Here is a 20,833-nt window from a genome sequence, read left to right on the forward strand (position 1 = left end):
TTTATGCCATTCTATACTATGATATTTTTAGGCCATACTATACTATGGCATTTTTATGCCATACTGTACTATGATGTTTTTTGACATTTAATGACATAGTATTCTATGACATTTTTATGCCATCCTGTACTATAACATTATTTAAAATTCTTATGCCATGCTATACTATGATATTTTTAGGCCATACTATACTATGACATTTATTGACATTTCTATGCTATACTATACTATAATGTTTTTATGCCTTACTATACTATGATATTTTTAGGCTATATTATACTATAGACATTTCTTTCTATACTGTTCTATGATATTTTTAAGTTGTACTATACTAGCCATACTATACCATGACATTTTTATACCATACTATACTATGACGTTTTTTGACATTTTTATGCAATACTATATGATAACATTTTTATGCCATACTATACTATGACGTTTTATGACATTTTTATGCCCTAATATATTATGGCCTTTTTTGACATTTTATGCCATACTATACTATGACGTTTTTAGACGTTTTTATGGCTTTAAATAATATAACCTTTTTTGACAATTTTATGCCATACTATACTATGACGTTTTTAGACGTTTTTATGTCTTAATATAATATGACCTTTTTTGACCATTTTATGCCTTAATATACATTGACCTTTTATGCCATACTATACTACGACGTTTTATGACATTTTTATGCCTTAATATATTATGACCTTTTTTGACATTTTATGCCATACTATACTATGATGTTTTTTGACCATTTTATGGCTTAATATACATTGACCTTTTTTGACCATTTTATGCCTTAATATACATTGACCTTTTATGCCATATTATACTATGACGTTTTTAGACCTTTTTATGCCTTTAAATAATATGACCTTTTTTGACAATTTTATGCCATACTATACTATGACGTTTTTAGACGTTTTCTATGCCTTAATATACATTGACCTTTTTTGACCATTTTATGCCTTAATATACATTGACCTTTTATGCCATACTATACTACGACGTTTTATGACATTTTTTGACATTTTTATGCCTTAATATATTATGACATTTTTTGACAGTTTTATGCCATACTATACTATGATGTTTTTAGACGTTTTTATGCCTTAATATAATATGACCTTTTTTGACCATTTTATGCCTTAATATACATTGACCTTTTATGCCATACTATACTACGACGTTTTATGACATTTTTATGCCTTAATATATTATGACATTTTTTGACAGTTTTATGCCATACTATACTATGATGTTTTTAGACGTTTTTATGCCTTAATATAATATGACCTTTTTTGACCATTTTATGCCTTAATATACATTGACCTTTTATGCCATATTATACTATGACGTTTTTAGACCTTTTTATGCCTTTAAATAATATGACCTTTTTTGACAATTTTATGCCATACTATACTATGAAGTTTTTAGACGTTTTTATGTCTTAATATAATATGACCTTTTTTGACCATTTTATGCCTTAATATACATTGGCCTTTATGCCATACTATACTACGACGTTTTATGACATTTTTATGCCTTAATATATTATGGCCTTTTTTGACATTTTATGCCATACTATACTATGACGTTTTTAGACGTTTTCTATGCCTTAATATACATTGACCTTTTTTGACCATTTTATGCCTTAATATACATTGACCTTTTTATGCCATACTATACTACGACGTTTTATGACATTTTTATGCCTTAATATATTATGACATTTTTTGACAGTTTTATGCCATACTATACTATGATGTTTTTAGACGTTTTCTATGCCTTAATATACATTGACCTTTTTTGACCATTTTATACCTTAATATACATTGACCTTTTATGCCATACTATACTACGACGTTTTATGACATTTTTATGCCTTAATATATTATAACATTTTTTGACAGTTTTATGCCATACTATACTATGACGTTTTTAGACGTTTTTATGGCTTTAAATAATATAACCTTTTTTGACCATTTTATGCCATACTATATTATGACGTTTTTAGACGTTTTTATGTCTTAATATAATATGACCTTTTTTGACCATTTTATGCCATACTATACTATGATGTTTTTAGACGTTTTTATGCCTTAATATAATATGACCTTTTTTGACCATTTTATGCCTTAATATACATTGACCTTTTATGCCATACTATACTATGATGTTTTATGACATTTTTATGCCTTAATATATTATGGCCTTTTTTGACCATTTTATGCCATACTATACTATGACGTTTTTAGACGTTTTTATGCCTTAATATACATTGACCTTTTATGCCATACTATACTACGACGTTTTATGACATTTTTATGCCTTAATATAATATGGCCTTTTTTGACATTTTATGCCATACTATACTATGACGTTTTTAGACGTTTTCTATGCCTTAATATACATTGACCTTTTTTGACCATTTTATGCCTTAATATACATTGACCTTTTATGCCATACTATACTACGACGTTTTATGACATTTTTATGCCTTAATATATTATGACATTTTTTGACAGTTTTATGCCATACTATACTATGACGTTTTTAGACGTTTTTATGCCTTAATATAATATGACCTTTTTCGACCATTTTATGCCTTAATATACATTGGCCTTTATGCCATACTATACTACGACGTTTTATGACATTTTTATGCCTTAATATATTATGGCCTTTTTTGACATTTTATGCCATACTATACTATGACGTTTTTAGACGTTTTCTATGCCTTAATATACATTGACCTTTTTTGACCATTTTATGCCTTAATATACATTGACCTTTTATGCCATACTATACTACGACGTTTTATGACATTTTTATGCCTTAATATATTATGGCCTTTTTTGACATTTTATGCCATACTATACTATGACGTTTTTAGACGTTTTCTATGCCTTAATATACATTGACCTTTTTTGACCATTTTATGCCTTAATATACATTGACCTTTTATGCCATACTATACTACGACGTTTTATGACATTTTTATGCCTTAATATATTATGACATTTTTTGACAGTTTTATGCCATACTATACTATGACGTTTTTAGACGTTTTCTATGCCTTAATATACATTGACCTTTTATGCCATACTATACTACGACGTTTTTATGCCATACTATACTATGACATTTTTATGCCATACTTTACTATGACGTTTTTTGACATTTTTATGCCTTAATATATTATGGCCTTTTTTGACATTTTATGCCATACTATACTATGACGTTTTTAGACGTTTTTATGTCTTAATATAATATGACCTTTTTTGATCATTTTATGCCTTAATATACATTGACATTTTATGCCATACTATACTATGACGTTTTTAGACGTTTTCTATGCCTTAATATACATTGACCTTTTTTGACCATTTTATGCCTTAATATACATTGACCTTTTATGCCATACTATACTACGACGTTTTATGACATTTTTATGCCTTAATATATTATGACATTTTTTGACAGTTTTATGCCATACTATACTATGACGTTTTTAGACGTTTTTATGTCTTAATATAATATGACCTTTTTTGACCATTTTATGCCTTAATATACATTGGCCTTTATGCCATACTATACTACGACATTTTATGACATTTTTATGCCATACTATATTATGACGTTTTTAGACGTTTTCTATGCCTTAATATACATTGACCTTTTTTGACCATTTTATGCCTTAATATACATTGACCTTTTATGCCATACTATACTACGACATTTTATGACATTTTTATGCCTTAATATATTATGACATTTTTTGACAGTTTTATGCCATACTATACTATGACGTTTTTAGACGTTTTTATGTCTTAATATAATATGACCTTTTTTGACCATTTTATGCCTTAATATACATTGACCTTTTATGCCATACTATACTACGACGTTTTTAGACCTTTTTATGCCTTTAAATAATATGACCTTTTTTGACAATTTTATGCCATACTATACTATGACGTTTTTTGACGTTTTTATGCCATACTATACTATGACATCTTTTGATATTTTTATGCCATATTATACCATGGCGTTTTTTGACATTTAATGACATAGTATACTATGACATTTCTAGGCCATACTATAATATGAAGTTTTTAGACATTTTTAGACGTTTTTATGTCATACTATGCTGTGATATTTTTATGGCATACTATATTGTAACATTATTTGAAATTCTTATACTATAAGTGATATTTTTAGGCCATACTTTACTATGACGTTATTTGACATTCTTATGCCATGCTATACTATGACGTTTTTAGACATTTAATGCCATACTATACTATGACATTTTTATGCCTTACTATAGTATGACGTTTATATATTATACTATATATGACTTTTTTGACATTTATGCCATTATGTACCATGACGTCATTTGTCATTTTTATGCCATACTATACAATGACGTTTTTATGCTATACTATACTATTTTTAGGCCATACTATACTATGACATTTTTTGACATTTTTATGCCAACCTGTACGATGATGTTATTTTAAATTCTAAACTACGACATTTCTAGGCCATACTATAATATAACGTTATTTGACATTTTAATGCCTTACTATACTATGACTTTTTTTGACGTTTTTATGCCATACTATACTATGACATTTTTACGTCTTACCATACAACGATAATATTTGACATTTTTATGTCTTAATATACTATGACATTTTTTGATATTTTTATGCCATATTATACTATGGCGTTTTTTGAAATTTTATGCCATGCTACACTGACGTTTCTATGCCATTCTATACTGTGATATTTTTAGACATTTTTATGCCATACTGTAGTATGACATTCTTCGACGTTTTATTGCCATACCATACAATGACTTTTTTGACATTTTATGCAATATTATAATATAACCTTTTTTTCGACATTTTCATACCTTACTGTACATGGCATCTTTTGAGGTCATATGCTTTAATATACTACGTTTTTATGGCAGACTATAAAAATATCAAAAAACATAAAATAGTGTCACAGTCTGGCTCAATGGCTATACAACCAGAACAGGAGACGACACAAGTTGACATGTAAATGCCAAAGAATTTATTTACAACAAAGGCAAAATGAGATTCAGGCTGATCAATAACTAAAAAACAGTGAACAAAAGAGTGGCCACAGCTGACATCAGGTCTGCCGGGAGCGCGGGATCACTGATGACACCAACAGCCAGAGCATGAACAGAGAGGGCAGCCAGAGACAACAAGACTGAATGGGGGCGCCTTTAGATTAGATTAACTTTATTTAACTTTATTTATCCCACAGCAGAAAATAAACATCTATAGAATAAAAAATCTATGGAAATATACAACAAATAAATACAATATACACAATACACACGATATGTACATGAAAAAGTGCAAGTTTGCACATGGTCAGGAAGAGCAGGAGTTGTGGAGTCTGACAGCTGCTGGAATGAAGGACCTGCGGAACCTCTCCTTCTTACAGCGAGGATGTAAAAGTCTGCTGCTGAAGAAGCTACTCAGAGACCCTACAGTGTCATGCAATAAATCTTTATTGTGCACACTGGGCCTAGGTAGGGCACATCAGGCTGATGAGATCCCTGCATTCAGCATCTGAAAAGGAAAAAGAAACAGGAACATCTCCCTGTTGTAGTTATTGTCACAATAGTATGCCATAAAAAGTTGTAATATAATATGGATGAAAAACATCATCTTATATTAAGGCATAAAATGGTCAAAAAATATCAATGTATATTAAGGCATAAAAACGTCTAAAAACGTCATAGTATAGTATGGCATAAAAGGTCAATGTATATTAAGGCATAAAATGGTCAAAAATGTCAATGTATATTAAGGTCTAAAAACGTCATAGTATAGTATGGCATAAAATGTCAAAAAAGGCCATAATATATTAAGGCATAAAAATGTCATAAAATGTCATAGTATAGTATGGCATAAAAGGTCAATGTATATTAAGGCATAAAATGGTCAAAAAAGGTCATATTATATTAAGGCATAAAAACGTCTAACAACGTCATAGTATAATATGGCATAAAAGGTCAATGTACATTAAGGCATAAAATGGTCAAAAAATATCAATGTATATTAAGGTCTAAAAACGTCATAGTATAGTATGGCATAAAATGTCATAATATATTAAGGCATAAAAATGTCATAAAACGTCGTAGTATAGTATGGCATAAAAGGTCAATGTATATTATGGCATAAAATGGTCAAAAAAGGTCATATTATATTAAGGCATAAAACCGTCTAAAAACATCATAGTATAGTATGGCATAAAATTGTCAAAAAAGGTCATATTATTTAAAGGCATAAAAATGTCATAAAACGTCGTAGTATAGTATGGCATAAAAGGTCAATGTATATTAAGGCATAAAATGGTCAAAAAAGGCCATAATATATTAAGGCATAAAAATGTCATAAAACATCATAGTATAGTATGGCATAAAATTGTCAAAAAAGGTCATATTATTTAAAGGCATAAAAATGTCATAGTATAGTATGGCATAAAAGGTCAATGTATATTAAGGCATAAAATGGTCAAAAAAGGTCATATTATATTAAGGCATAAAAACGTCTAAAAACGTCATAGTATAATATGGCATAAAAGTTCAATGTATATTAAGGCATAAAAACGTCATAAAACGTCGTAGTATAGTATGGCATAAAAGGTCAATGTATATTAAGGCATAAAATGGTCAAAAAAGGTCATATTATTTAAAGGCATAAAAATGTCATAGTGTAGTATGGCATAAAAGGTCAATGTACATTAAGGCATAAAATGGTCAAAAAATATCAATGTATATTAAGGTCTAAAAACGTCATAGTATAGTATGGCATAAAATGTCAAAAAAGGTCATAATATATTAAGGCATAAAAATGTCATAAAACGTCGTAGTATAGTATGGCATAAAAGGTCAATGTATATTATGGCATAAAATGGTCAAAAAAGGTCATATTATATTAAGGCATAAAACCGTCTAAAAACATCATAGTATAGTATGGCATAAAATTGTCAAAAAAGGTCATATTATTTAAAGGCATAAAAATGTCATAAAACGTCGTAGTATAGTATGGCATAAAAGGTCAATGTATATTAAGGCATAAAATGGTCAAAAAAGGCCATAATATATTAAGGCATAAAAATGTCATAAAACATCATAGTATAGTATGGCATAAAATTGTCAAAAAAGGTCATATTATTTAAAGGCATAAAAATGTCATAGTATAGTATGGCATAAAAGGTCAATGTATATTAAGGCATAAAATGGTCAAAAAAGGCCATAATATATTAAGGCATAAAAATGTCATAAAACATCATAGTATAGTATGGCATAAAATTGTCAAAAAAGGTCATATTATTTAAAGGCATAAAAATGTCATAGTATAGTATGGCAAAAAAGGTCATATTATATTAAGGCATAAAAACGTCTAAGAACATCATAGTATAGTATGGCATAAAAGGTCAATGTATATTAAGGCATAAAATGGTCAAAAAATATCAATGTATATTAAGGCATAAAAACGTCATAGTATAGTATGGCATAAAATGGTCAAAAAAGGCCATAATATATTAAGGCATAAAAATGTCATAAAACGTCGTAGTATAGTATGGCATAAAAGGTCAATGTATATTAAGGCATAAAATGGTCAAAAAAGGTCATATTATATTAAGGCATAAAAACGTCTAAAAACGTTATAGTATAATATGGCATAAAAGTTCAATGTATATTAAGGCATAAAAACGTCATAAAACGTCGTAGTATAGTATGGCATAAAAGGTCAATGTATATTAAGGCATAAAATGGTCAAAAAAGGTCATATTATTTAAAGGCATAAAAATGTCATAGTGTAGTATGGCATAAAAGGTCAATGTATATTAAGGCATAAAATGGTCAAAAAAGGCCATAATATATTAAGGCATAAAAATGTCATAAAACGTTGTAGTATAGTATGGCATAAAAGGTCAATGTATATTAAGGCATAAAATGGTCAAAAAATATCAATGTATATTAAGGCATAAAAATGTCATAAAACGTCGTAGTATAGTATGGCATAAAAGGTCAATGTATATTAAGGCATAAAATGGTCAAAAAAGGCCATAATATATTAAGGCATAAAAATGTCTAAAAACATCATCGTATAGTATGGCATAAAATTGTCAAAAAAGGTCATATTATTTAAAGGCATAAAAATGTCATAGTATAGTATGGCATAAAAGGTCAATGTACATTAAGGCATAAAATGGTCAAAAAATATCAATGTATGTTAAGGCATAAAAACGTCATAGTATAGTATGGCATAAAATGGTCAAAAAAGGCCATAATATATTAAGGCATAAAAATGTCATAAAACGTCGTAGTATAGTATGGCATAAAAGGTCAATGTATATTAAGGCATAAAATGGTCAAAAAAGGTCAATGTATATTAAGGCATAAAATGGTCAAAAAACATCATAGTATAGTATGGCATAAAATGTCAAAAAAGGTCATAATATATTAAGGCATAAAAATGTCATAAAACGTCGTAGTATAGTATGGCATAAAAGGTCAATGTATATTAAGGCATAAAATGGTCAAAAAAGGTCATATTATATTAAGGCATAAAACCGTCTAAAAACATCATAGTATAGTATGGCATAAAATTGTCAAAAAAGGTCATATTATTTAAAGGCATAAAAATGTCATAGTATAGTATGGCATAAAAGGTCAATGTATATTAAGGCATAAAATGGTCAAAAAAGGCCATAATATATTAAGGCATAAAAATGTCATAAAACGTTGTAGTATAGTATGGCATAAAAGGTCAATGTATATTAAGGCATAAAATGGTCAAAAAATATCAATGTATATTAAGGCATAAAAACGTCTAAAAACGTCATAGTATAGTATGGCATAAAATGGTCAAAAAAGGCCATAATATATTAAGGCATAAAAATGTCATAAAACGTCGTAGTATAGTATGGCATAAAAGGTCAATGTATATTAAGGCATAAAATGGTCAAAAAAGGTCATATTATATTAAGGCATAAAAACGTCTAAAAACATCATAGTATAGTATGGCATAAAATTGTCAAAAAAGGTCATATTATTTAAAGGCATAAAAATGTCATAGTATAGTATGGCATAAAAGGTCAATGTATATTAAGGCATAAAATGGTCAAAAAAGGCCATAATATATTAAGGCATAAAAATGTCATAAAACGTCATAGTATAGTATGGCATAAAAGGTCAATGTATATTAAGGCATAAAATGGTCAAAAAATATCAATGTATATTAAGGCATAAAAACGTCATTGTATAGTATGGCATAAAATTGTCAAAAAAGGTCATATTATTTAAAGGCATAAAAATGTCATAGTATAGTATGGCATAAAAGGTCATATTATATTAAGGCATAAAAACGTCTAAGAACATCATAGTATAGTATGGCATAAAATTGTCAAAAAAGGTCATTATTTAAAGGCATAAAAATGTCATAGTATAGTATGGCATAAAAGGTCAATGTATATTAAGGCATAAAATGGTCAAAAAAGGTCATATTATATTAAGGCATAAAAACGTCTAAAAACGTCATAGTATAGTATGGCATAAAAGGTCAATGTATATTAAGGCATAAAATGGTCAAAAAATATCAATGTATATTAAGGCATAAAAATGTCATAAAACGTCGTAGTATAGTATGGCATAAAAGGTCAATGTATATTAAGGCATAAAAATGTCATAAAAAGTCACAGTATGGTAAGGCTTAAAATGTCAAGAATGTCAGCGTGCATAGTATGGCATAAAAAATGTTTTATTATAGTACGTTTTAGTGTAGTAGTATGAATAGAGACTGATAACAACAATAATAATGCTTCACTCTACATACAAGCATGTGACTGAACTGAAGCTTTTAAAGGTCTATATCAGTAAGATGTTTTTTCTTCTCCCCCTTAGACCAATGCTGCCTACGTCTTGTTTTACCACCGACAAGACAAGATCAGAAAACCCACTCTGCCCATCCCCACTACAAGCCCCGCCTCCTCCACCCAGCTCACCAATGACATCACTTCCTGCAAAGATGACGATGCAGAGCTGGGTGCCGCCTCCTATGTCACCATGGAAACGGACTAAATGAACGCTAAAGACTGAACTTAATTCTGGCCTTTTGTCATGTTTTTTACCTCTCCAGAACATCTTTTTTATTTGTATTTTTACAAATTTTCAACAACACGTGAACTTTCTTTGATTACTACTCTCCCCCGTTAGTCACAACAACAAAAGCACCTTTGCAGGCTGTATTTCAGATCTCCTCATTCTTTTTTTTTGCTCTAAATGCTGGTTTTTGCTGGGCAACATCTTGTCTGGTGAGTTTTCTCTGCTTGGTAGCTCATGGCTCCATGAATCTCAGGTAGTTTGATGGGGAGGGAGGGGATCCGTTTTAGACTGTTGATTTGAGCCAAAACTAGACCTTGAATATAGAAATCAGGGTTGGACTGACGGCTGCAGGGAGGTAATAGAACAGTACTTGATGTTAATCCTCTTGAATTAATAAATTGATCTGCTCTTTATTGGTGAATCAAATCATACTGAACTCACTTTACAAAGTGAGTAATTGGCATTCAGATATTAAAAAATTGTTGTTGTTTTTTTTTTGCTGTCTTTTAATGATCCATGAATAATTGAATTTTAAAATGGTATTACAAAATTCATTTAAAAAGGCTTTTTTCAACCTATATAGACCAGCTCTGTTAACATCATGAAAAAGTTATACACGTTTATTAAATTAAGCATCAATATATGCCATTAACTATATTGATTGTGTCTGTTTTTTTGGTCATTAGCTACTTAATAAATTGATCACAAATCAGAGACTCTACCCCCTCTGTTGAACAAGCAGATTGCATTTAGTTTTAGACAAGTCTCCAATTAAAGTAATCACAAAATAGAAACTGTCATTGTTAAGCAGGAAACAAAATGACTGGCAACTCCTTAGTAAATGGAACATGAGTCCAATTTAAAAGACTTCAACTTTAAAACAATAAATTTTGTCATTCCATTTTAAAATTGATTAATTCATCGTTTAAAAGACAGAAGAGGGAAGTCAAATAATCAATTGTCAAATTTCAAAAAGTTTTTTTCATTGACAGCACATCTTTTAAATACTAACTTAATTAATCAAGTTATGGTAGGTGTTTCTTTAATGCATCCATTTGTTCAGCCCTAAATTTTAAACAAATCCTGTAATTATTCAGGTGACATCACCAGGTTAAAGACTGCAGTTAGAGCTGGTGAATTTCTGTTTATTTCTTTTTGTTCATTACCATTTGATTCTGCAATTTAAAAATCCAGCTTTTAAAACACTGGCACCAAATTTTACAACTAAAAACTATTACATATTAAATTATAGTTATATAGTTCGTGTTATAAATTAACTTGAATTCTCTGCATACAAAATAAGTAGCTGATAAAACTTTTTCTCTTTCCATGTTTTCAAATGAAAGCAGATAAGTTACTGTGGTGGTTTAATGTGCAACAGACTTCAGTACAAAACCATTAAAGAGGATGATGGGTAATCAGAGGAGTTTGTTTATATCAGATAAATAGATAATTTAATACTGAACAAAGCTGCCAGGGATGATAAATTAATCTTTCTTTGTATATTTTGATTGTTTCCTCTTGTATTTATTTTTTTAATTTCAGCTGTCACATTACTACAGTTTTTTTTTTTGTTTTTTTTTTTCTGGAACAATTTTATTGATCAATTGGTGCAGGACATTGAGATGCTTATTTTTTGTATTTATGGACAGAATTTGGATTCAGGCGTAATTATCTGACAGAATGACAGTAAGTTTAATTTTCTTCCAGTCTGTGCAGAGAGACGGACGCAGGCAAAGTTTTGTCTCTGTGGTTAGAGTGAGCGCTCGCTGATTTTTAAACCGGCTCTGTGTACAGTATTTTTGTATTGTAAGAAATGTATTATTATTATTCCTGGGTGGAGCGGGAGGGAAGCTTTGGGCAATTTCTTTCTTTGGTCTTCCCTGTCAAATATCAGATGAAAATATTTTATTGTACTTTCAATTTTTTTGATATGAATAAAAGGATGATTATTGTCACGAGACATGAGCGTTTCTACATTTTTGGCTTGTTAAATTTTTTGTCACCCTGTCTACACCATAACCATTTTACGGGAGCCGTTAGTCATTCATCTTACATCTTTACATTACTTCCAAAACACACAGCTGAGATTTCAGTAACAAGCTGTGATTGAACAAGGAAACTGGACACATGTACGTCGGGTTAAAGTGGAATCAGGAAATAAGTTTGTAAACTGATGGATGTTTACTACTGACAGCTGAGGTCATTATTTCACCGTTTAATCTGTTTTTCAGTTCAGGTATCTCAGCACTTAAGGTACTCTGTACTGTAATTACCAACAGAACCAATGGCCTAAAGCTACAAAACTAAAGATATAATGAAAGTGTTTTTTACCTTGTCTACGAGTGAACAGCTCGACTGTGGCTCATTTCAATTACAATCAATTTTCTTCCACCTTGTGCACACAAATATGTTTGTGCAAATACAGCCCATCACCACTAAAACAGAATCACCTGATCCTGAAGCATCGATCTGCTCACCGGGTTTGATGGAAAAGCATTTGCTTATGAAGGAACGTCAAACCTGAGTCATGACGCTGTACAACACAAACGAGAGAAATCCAGTTAGTTGTGATGGCACCTTTATTTAACTATTGCACTCACTTCTAGTCGCCGTGGATACCAACAGCAGCTGGACGACCACAGTGTAGAAAAGTACATGCAAAATGTTCTGCAGGATGAAAACATGAAAACACCGTCCTCTCCAAACGTCCCAGTCTCTTTAAACGCCGCTTCTGTTTCCTGCATTGTGATCAACAGAAACATCTTCCTGAGAGGATTCGTCTGACACAAAGACCTGGTCCAGGATCTGCTGGTTTACTGAAACAAACTGGTCTTTGGGATCTTTTGGGATCCATTCTAAAAACTTGACTGCTCCATGCTGGAGAGTGAGGAGGATTTAAAAAGCCTGCTTAGAAAATATTTATGTTCTGGAACACTGAGCACACAAACACTGCGTGTAAATTTTGAATGTGAAACTTCGTTTGACAGAAAATAAAATCTACTTAAGGTACACTGTGTTTTTTTTTAGATGTATACCAACACCTCTTGATGACAACTGAGCCAACAACCTAATATTTAATGAAGACTGTGATTGTTTGGAAAGCTCTGGAAAATGTTTATAAGTGGATGTATTCAAGACCCATTTAAGCTAATTTTTGACAAAATGTTTAATAAAAACATCGGCCATGTCATGATTTATCATTGTGAGTTATTAAACTGAATTTCAGACACTGAATCATCGTTTTGAATCTGCACATCTCAGGAGCGAAGTTCAAGTTCTGCATTGATTCGTAACAAGAGCTGCAGTCGTGTCCATGTCATTATGGATAATATACTTTTGTTCCTTTGTGTAAATTTGTGAAGGCACCTATGTAGCACATAACTTTTACACACTTAGTCTAGAAGTTCACCAAAAGGCTAATAGCCTGAGGTAGTGAAGACTGATTTCAGACACATCTTCATTTCTTTAATTCTAGGATTTGTGTGTACTGTGTTCCAGAACCTTCAGAACCTTCACAAACCTTGCAGGCCCTGTGTTCTCGTATCAGGGTTCTAGCAGAGCTCACAGGTCCTGGCTGATCTAGAACATTGTGGACTTGATGTCCTGGCTGAAGAAAGTTCCAAAGTTCAGGTCTCTGGACATCAGCTCCTCCTCTACGTTCTCCAGTGCCCACTTGTGTTCCACGATCTCCAGCGCCTCCCACTCGCTCTGAAAACAAACATCAGCATTTAACACGTCAGCGCGTCTGTAAAGACGGGGGTTCAATCCCAGAACAACTGAGGTCTGATGAAACACACTGGAGTCAGAGTTTCTGTTCCATTTAACATTAACTTGAGATTTAACTTGAAGGTTTTGCTGCGAGATGAAGGCTGAGGTTTTATTTAATGAGGCAACGGAGCTGATGAGTCAAAAGTTATGTAGTCAAATGTAAATAAGTAAAATGTTCTTTTATTAACAAAAAGAAACCCTCTCTTAACACACCTCTCTCAACTTTCTGGAAACGATCACCGTCTGTTCCAAACTAGTAAACTAAACATTAGTTTAATCTGACTAACTGTCATTCTCTTTGTTAGTATCTCACCTTAAAAGCCTTGTTGGGGTCAGGGGGCATCGCCATGGCAGCACCTGTCATCTGGTCCTGCATGATCCGTGACTGGTCAGCAGCTACGAGTTAACACATCAAACAGACAAACTTCCATCAGTGAAAACATTGTGAAACATTTTACTGAGATGTTCAGGAAATTATTTAAAGAGCAGCTGCATTTCAACTGGTCTGTTGTATTTCTTTCACACACACAAAAAAACATTATCTATGTTGAGTCTTAACAAACGAGAGAGATGTTTTCAATCTCTTTCACAAAACTTCTCTGTACAAACACTGGGCCTCAATCCTGAATGTTTCCTTATTTTGTCTCTAAAATGTGTTTGAAAGCAGAAATCTTTGCACATCTTTTTTGTGAGGCAGATATGTCGGAGCAGGACGAGTGGATCCGAAGCAGCAAAATGCCTGATGAAGGTCTAGTACCAAAAAGGTTGCATTAAATAGTTTGTTGCAAGTCAGACAGTGTTCAAGAGACTCTGGTAAAGAAAGGGAAAGTGGAGCAAGAAACAGCTGCAGTAGGTGAATTACCTGTGTATGTGAGTTAGGAAAACTAAGGGCATATTTAACACACATTTTAGAGAATCAGTGTATTAAAACAGTTTCATGGCTGGACCTCACCACAAACCATGAGAGGAATCTGTGTGTATAAGTTTAACAGTGGTGAGATCACTCATACATTTTGTTCTTATTCACACAAATTAAGATTAAAATGATGCGTTCAGGCACTTCACGACTGAGGTCCAGTGTTTCCACTGTATTGGTCTTGTGTGCAACGTCACCTATAGTGCATCTTCTGCATAGACACAGACAACAACACGGTCACAGGTCAAAGGTCAGAAACTGGCAGTGGGATACAGAAGCTCACCGTTGTCCTGTCCCAGTATGAGGCTGTACATGCTCCTCAGTCCAAACACGTTGAGGAAGTACCAGGACGCTGAGCTCACCCTGCACATCGGGGAGAAACAAAGTGTCCAGATATTCAATAAACAGGACTTTATGAAAACAGGAGTAAACACAGACAGAAATATATTAACATGAGAGTGTATAATCTTTTTTTAAACTCAGACCAGCGGTTATGAAGTACTGAGTCATTTTTATTTAATTCCAGCAGGCTTTATTTAAAAATGTTTTTTGTAAAAACTTAGTTTCACAAAAAACATTTTTCTAAATGACTGTAATGAACTGTTTTTGTTTAAGTGTTTTTAGTCTTTTAAGATGAAGTGCCAAATACTTTCTGGTTCCAGCTTCTTAAATGTCAAGATCTGATGCTTCTGATGAGTTCTCCACTCATTGTGAGTGTTAAAGAAATATTTTGGTCCTAACAGACAAATTCAGATTTCCAATGCTCTGTTATACACAGAGAAACATTGTTATAAGTAAATGATGCACTTTACCATCATCTAAACACAATTTTAGGATATTGTTGGTAAATGTGTGTATTATAAACAGACTGTATGTGCTGCTGAAGCTCTGTGCTCCGTTAATTTTTTACCAGGAAGCATCCAGTGACAGCAGGTCGATCCCTCGCTGTAACATCGGCTTGAACCTCAGAGTCAGAGGGAACGGCACCTTGGCTGGATCACAACAACAACAACAACAAACAATTATTCATCAACAACAGAGGATGAGACAAACATAATGGCTTAAGATCATGAATATGAATCTGATCACAGAACAGTCTCTGGATGAAATAATAAAACCTGCGGTGAATGTAATTTATTCATAATCCTATAATTTAGAGAGTGGAAGATAAAGAGGATCATAACTCTGTTATTTAAGTTGTGGGACTCTTAGGACACAGGTTACAAAAATCAAAGTAACAGACATGAGACATGCTGACGTTTCGTCACTAGTATGGGTTAAACTACAAAAACACTGGACCTACATTTCCCACAATGCATCTTTTCATTTGATGTCTTTTCATGTCTTCAGCTCCAGTGATTCATTCAGGATGTGTCTCACCTTTCTAGAGTACCCTGATTTCTTAAATGTCATGTTTACTGGTTTCCTCCTTGCTTGGCCGTGTGTAAACGTATTTGGCTTTTCACATATGAGCGAGTGCAGGACAAAGACTTCAGACAGGAAACTGTCCATTTAACGAGCGGAACAACAGCACAATTAATTAAAAAAAACTTCAAAATCTGACAGCTAATTTATTAATTTGAGCTTTTTTCAGAGGGTGAAGAATTTTAGACTCTTTGTATAGCACCAAATCATAACATACATTATCTCAAGGCACTTTATAGGGTAAGACCATAAAATATTATAGAGAGAAACCCAACAGTTAATGAGCAAAGACAAACAAAGATGCACATTTTCAATAGTAAAGATTGGATTAATATCTGATGTCAAAATAAACAGTATGATGGTGCTAATGACCGACAGCAGGAGAACTCACTTATGACGAATCCAGAGAAAGCCCAGTTTATCCATCCACCAATCACAATCATGGGCAGGACGTTGGTCAGGTTTCCCTTCATCATGTCCGTCAACATGCTGGTGTCTGAAACACAACGGCAAAAATACATTCTGTAAGATCTGGAGACGTCAAAGTAAACATTGTAAACACCCACACACACACCACAGCCACACACCTGTCATGGGGTTCTTGGGGACGACCTTCCTCTTGACCTTCTTGAAGAAGCCAGTTTCTGCGTTGTTGAAATAATGTTTCCTCATGGCGAAAGACTGAAAAAGTGAAAACACGTTGTGGTTCAACATGTTTGGACACACGTCCACTGTGAGACCGTTTAATCTAAAGGCCTACGACACATAATCAGCTACTCTTCCCTTATTCTGTCAAATTATTTGCGCCAAATACTTAAAGAGAATTTTGAAGTTTCATTTGTTCTTATATCATGTGTTACTTGGTGTTTATCAAATCAATCAAACTGAGGCTTAATTTTAAAATATATCATTCACTCAAACAGCATCTCTACAGACCTTGGCAACATAAAAGTAATAAATCTATCCCTTTATTACGACAGCAGGATATATCAAAATAACAGTTCAGTAAAGTTACAGTGTGCCAACAGAAGTTACAAATGTGACAACATTATTACACAGTTACATCCTGTGTCCAAATTAGCAGAACTTCTGGAGGATATTTAGATTATTTTGAAGATATTGGGGAGACTACAAGGAGCTCAGTATCACCCCTTACTTTACAGACTTCATTCAATTAATTTCCAACCTGAAAGGCTAAAATATCTCAAATTCTGTAAATGGTATAAACTACACTACAAGCAACATTATAGGCAGCACTCCTGGGGGTGTGGGTCAGGGGGTGGGGAGTGGGTTACTCTGCTCTTATTCTGTTGTTCATTCTGTACTTTCTCTCTTGATAAATGATCCACTTCACAGATATTGTTTACTATGATATTTATCTGTTTGAGGTGTGTTTGTTTGTTTTAAAAGGAAAGGGACATGTGTATATCTGGATGCTGTGTATGATGAAGATCCTACTCTTCAAAATAAAACATACCTGAAACAAAAAAAAATGCCTGTTCCTGACTACAGAATCAACATGAAACTTTGTCAAATGTTTACCTGGGAGAAATCTTAGTGCTTGTTCATTTAGAAAACAAGAAGCGTTTATCACAATTCACAAGAGAAAAAAATGCCCCAATATGAAGGCAGTTACAGGCAGTAACACTGTGTTCAGACCAACATTATCACTGTTTGAAAAAAGGCAGCCCCCTCATTCATTTTAATAAAACCACTGTGCTCAAAAAGTACAAGTCCAGAAACAGCTAAAGTTGAATGTGACTCAATGGGGCCAAACAAACACGTGCAACTCAAATATTTGATTCATTATGTAGAAGTTGTAAACCCTGCCGCAGAGTTTTATAAACCTCTGTGCTGTGTCTGACAATATATTTCATTTCATTTCACTTGAAGCAACACAGAGCTGCGTTTGCTCCAAACTATTAAGTCATATATTCCAAAACTCTGAATCCCAGTAGGTGTGAGTGAATTTACCTGTCGGGGAATATACTTTCCATTCTCTCTGAGGATGCGGCTGCGCAGGAGCACCTGGCTGAAAGGAAACACCGACATGACTCCAGATTAGTGCCAGTCCCGTCGATCAGTCGATCAGAGACACATGCTGCGTTCAGACAGGCAGCTCAACAAATAAGAGGAGAGCTCACAGGAGAAACAGCAACCACAACCTGCACCACAACTATGAGATGTTTCCATGAAAGCGAAATGTCAAATTTCCGTCATGGCTTGTTTAGCATTTCTTTAGTCTCAGGTCAAACTCTGTCTCACCTGTCAGAGACCTGTTCCAGGTCGACCTTTTTGTCGCTGTGGAGCAGCTGGGTGACGTAGTGACGGATGATCCCGACAAAGAAGGTGATGAAAACAATGGGCAGGACCACCCACAGACGAATACTGGAGTCCAACAAGAGCTCTGGACCGGCCATCGCTCTCTGTTCAACCAGCCAATCGAAACAGATGAGGAGACGCTCTGATGGAAGTAAAAAATATATACATTTTATTATATACACACATATTTACATGCCACCAGCACATACTTGTCAAGTTGTGGTAAAGCATTTGGACCATCAAGAAATACTAAAATTACACTTACACATTTATTAGGAACACCTAGCTGAAACTAATATGACAGTATGAAGGTTTCTGTGTTCAGTTTGTAGTCGTGCTGTACTGTCCTGCATTAAACAGAGGTGGTCCTAAATGGGGTTGACAAAATAATAGAAACACCTGTCCTTATACACACACACACACACACACACACACACACACACACACACACACACACACACAGTCTGTTCTGCAAGTTATTCCACACAAATGGGGCGTGATATCTGAAGACTGTCCTGCCAAGATTAGTATTTACTGCTGGAACATAAGGTCAGCCAGTCTTGACATCGTGTATTAAAAGTGGAATGTCTTGGGCATAGGAGCGATGATACATGCAATGGTAATTTCTGGTGTTTACAGTATACAGTTCAACAACATTACAAATGGCAGCACCCAAAATGACTAAAGTTGAATCAGCACATCAACCTTCATGGAGGAGGATTTTGTTTTTTGAATTGTTCACTGTTCAAAGGAGCTTTATAAATGAGGCCACTTTGCCTAAGGTTACAGTTGATAACTATATAATGTTACATATTAACACAGAACAATTTACTGTTCACTCCATCTCCACTTGCATACCTTTAAAAAAATGTCAACGCATGACTTTTACCTGTAATTTCTAGTTAGGTATAGCACTTTTACTTCCTCCACCACTGATAAGAAGCTAGCTTCATATACATCTACATACTGTTGACTCCGTCCGGCTTTCACTCAGTGACACATTAAAATGAACTGACCTGCTAAAAACAGCAGCAGGCCTGAGGAGCAGCCAACAGCAAACAAAAACACAAGAACCGAACACAATTACAGCTCCTGTCTTTACCTTTAAACGAGCTAATCGTAGATAAACTGACCTTCTCGTGACACCTGACCGGTCTTCATTCAACAACCAGCTAAAGTTAGCATTAGCAAACCGGCTAACTTAGCTAGTTAACCCAGTTACTCTTCGACCTTTGAATTTGTGTTTCTACAAACTGTTTGTTTCACTGACAGTTCATGATCTTTTACAGGCGGTTGTGTACTACATGTTAGTGAGATTACTCAAAATGCCATGTTTGAAATTAACGTAACTTACCACATTTATGAACTTTGAGAATCAGCAACGCGACAAACACGTTCCCCAGTTTAAAAAAAGACGAAGAAGAAGCACTTCCGGTTCGAGCGGAAACACCAAATACTTATAACAGATAAAACTAAACTAAAACTTCAAGGTATTCTTCTCTTAGGATTTTGAGGAATATAAGAAATTACTACATAACAGAGGGCTTTTGAAAAATTGTAAGTGACGTCTGCTTTAAGGGGTGTCATGTAAGAATAATTACACCAACCTATTTCCGCCTATTTTCTCAACATACTGTACCTATCTACACCGAAAAAGGATTACTCAAATACTGTATTTCATAATAAAAGACAACCGAAGGAGATTCATATGTTACATACCAATATTAAACCATTCTGCTAGCAAGTAATATTATTAAATTATTTATTTGCTTAACTACTTTCTCCCTCCCTCTAACACTGGTTTAGATACAAGGACTACTCTGTCAAACTAGTAATGCAGCCAACAGTAATAGTTTACTTCTAATATGTGTTAATTAATTTGCTTTAGTGGTGCTGGTAGGTGTATTTTTTAATATTGGACAGAGACAGGCTAACTGTTTCCCCCCTGCTTCCAGTCTTTATGCTAGGCTATCAACATCCTGACTCCAGTTCAGTACTTGACAAGCACATATAAGATCTCTAACTAGCAAACATCTCATGCTCGGAAGTAAATTAATGTATTTCTTTAAGCGTTGACATGCTCCTATAAGCTTGTGATTATTGGTAAGCTGCTTTATTTCAAAAATGTTTCTGAACCTCTAAACAGATCATTTGAAGTCATCAGTCCACTGTTATGCTAAGGTAGTGTATTGTGTGTCTGTGTGTCTGTGTTTGTGTGTGTGTGT

The 20,833-nt window shown here is 33.3% G+C and overlaps 2 protein-coding genes across 2 annotated transcripts in view; one reads left to right on the forward strand and one right to left on the reverse strand.

Annotated features, from left to right (window-relative positions):
* usp11 (ubiquitin specific peptidase 11) overlaps positions 1-12,137 on the forward strand; it is a 28,640-nt gene extending 16,503 nt beyond the window's left edge. Inside the window, exon 21 of the mRNA XM_056384681.1 lies at positions 9,974-12,137. Coding sequence (XP_056240656.1) covers positions 9,974-10,150 — 177 coding nt within the window. The 3' untranslated portion in view covers positions 10,151-12,137. The remainder of the gene's footprint in view (positions 1-9,973) is intronic.
* Positions 12,138-12,738: 601 nt separating this feature from the next.
* On the reverse strand, positions 12,739-20,058 carry LOC130174643 (ER membrane protein complex subunit 3-like). Its single transcript, XM_056384682.1, has 9 exons — positions 19,963-20,058; positions 18,552-18,750; positions 18,261-18,318; positions 16,874-16,967; positions 16,678-16,782; positions 15,772-15,853; positions 15,145-15,224; positions 14,259-14,341; positions 12,739-13,885 (listed from the first exon to the last, which is right to left on the reverse strand). The coding sequence occupies exons 2-9, from the start codon at positions 18,704-18,706 to the stop codon at positions 13,757-13,759; spliced, it is 786 nt and encodes a 261-aa protein (XP_056240657.1). The 5' UTR covers positions 18,707-18,750; positions 19,963-20,058; the 3' UTR covers positions 12,739-13,756.
* Positions 20,059-20,833: the final 775 nt, after the last annotated feature.

The sequence above is a fragment of the Seriola aureovittata genome, chromosome 9 (genome assembly GCF_021018895.1).
Source record: "Seriola aureovittata isolate HTS-2021-v1 ecotype China chromosome 9, ASM2101889v1, whole genome shotgun sequence".
Taxonomy (NCBI): domain Eukaryota; kingdom Metazoa; phylum Chordata; class Actinopteri; order Carangiformes; family Carangidae; genus Seriola; species Seriola aureovittata.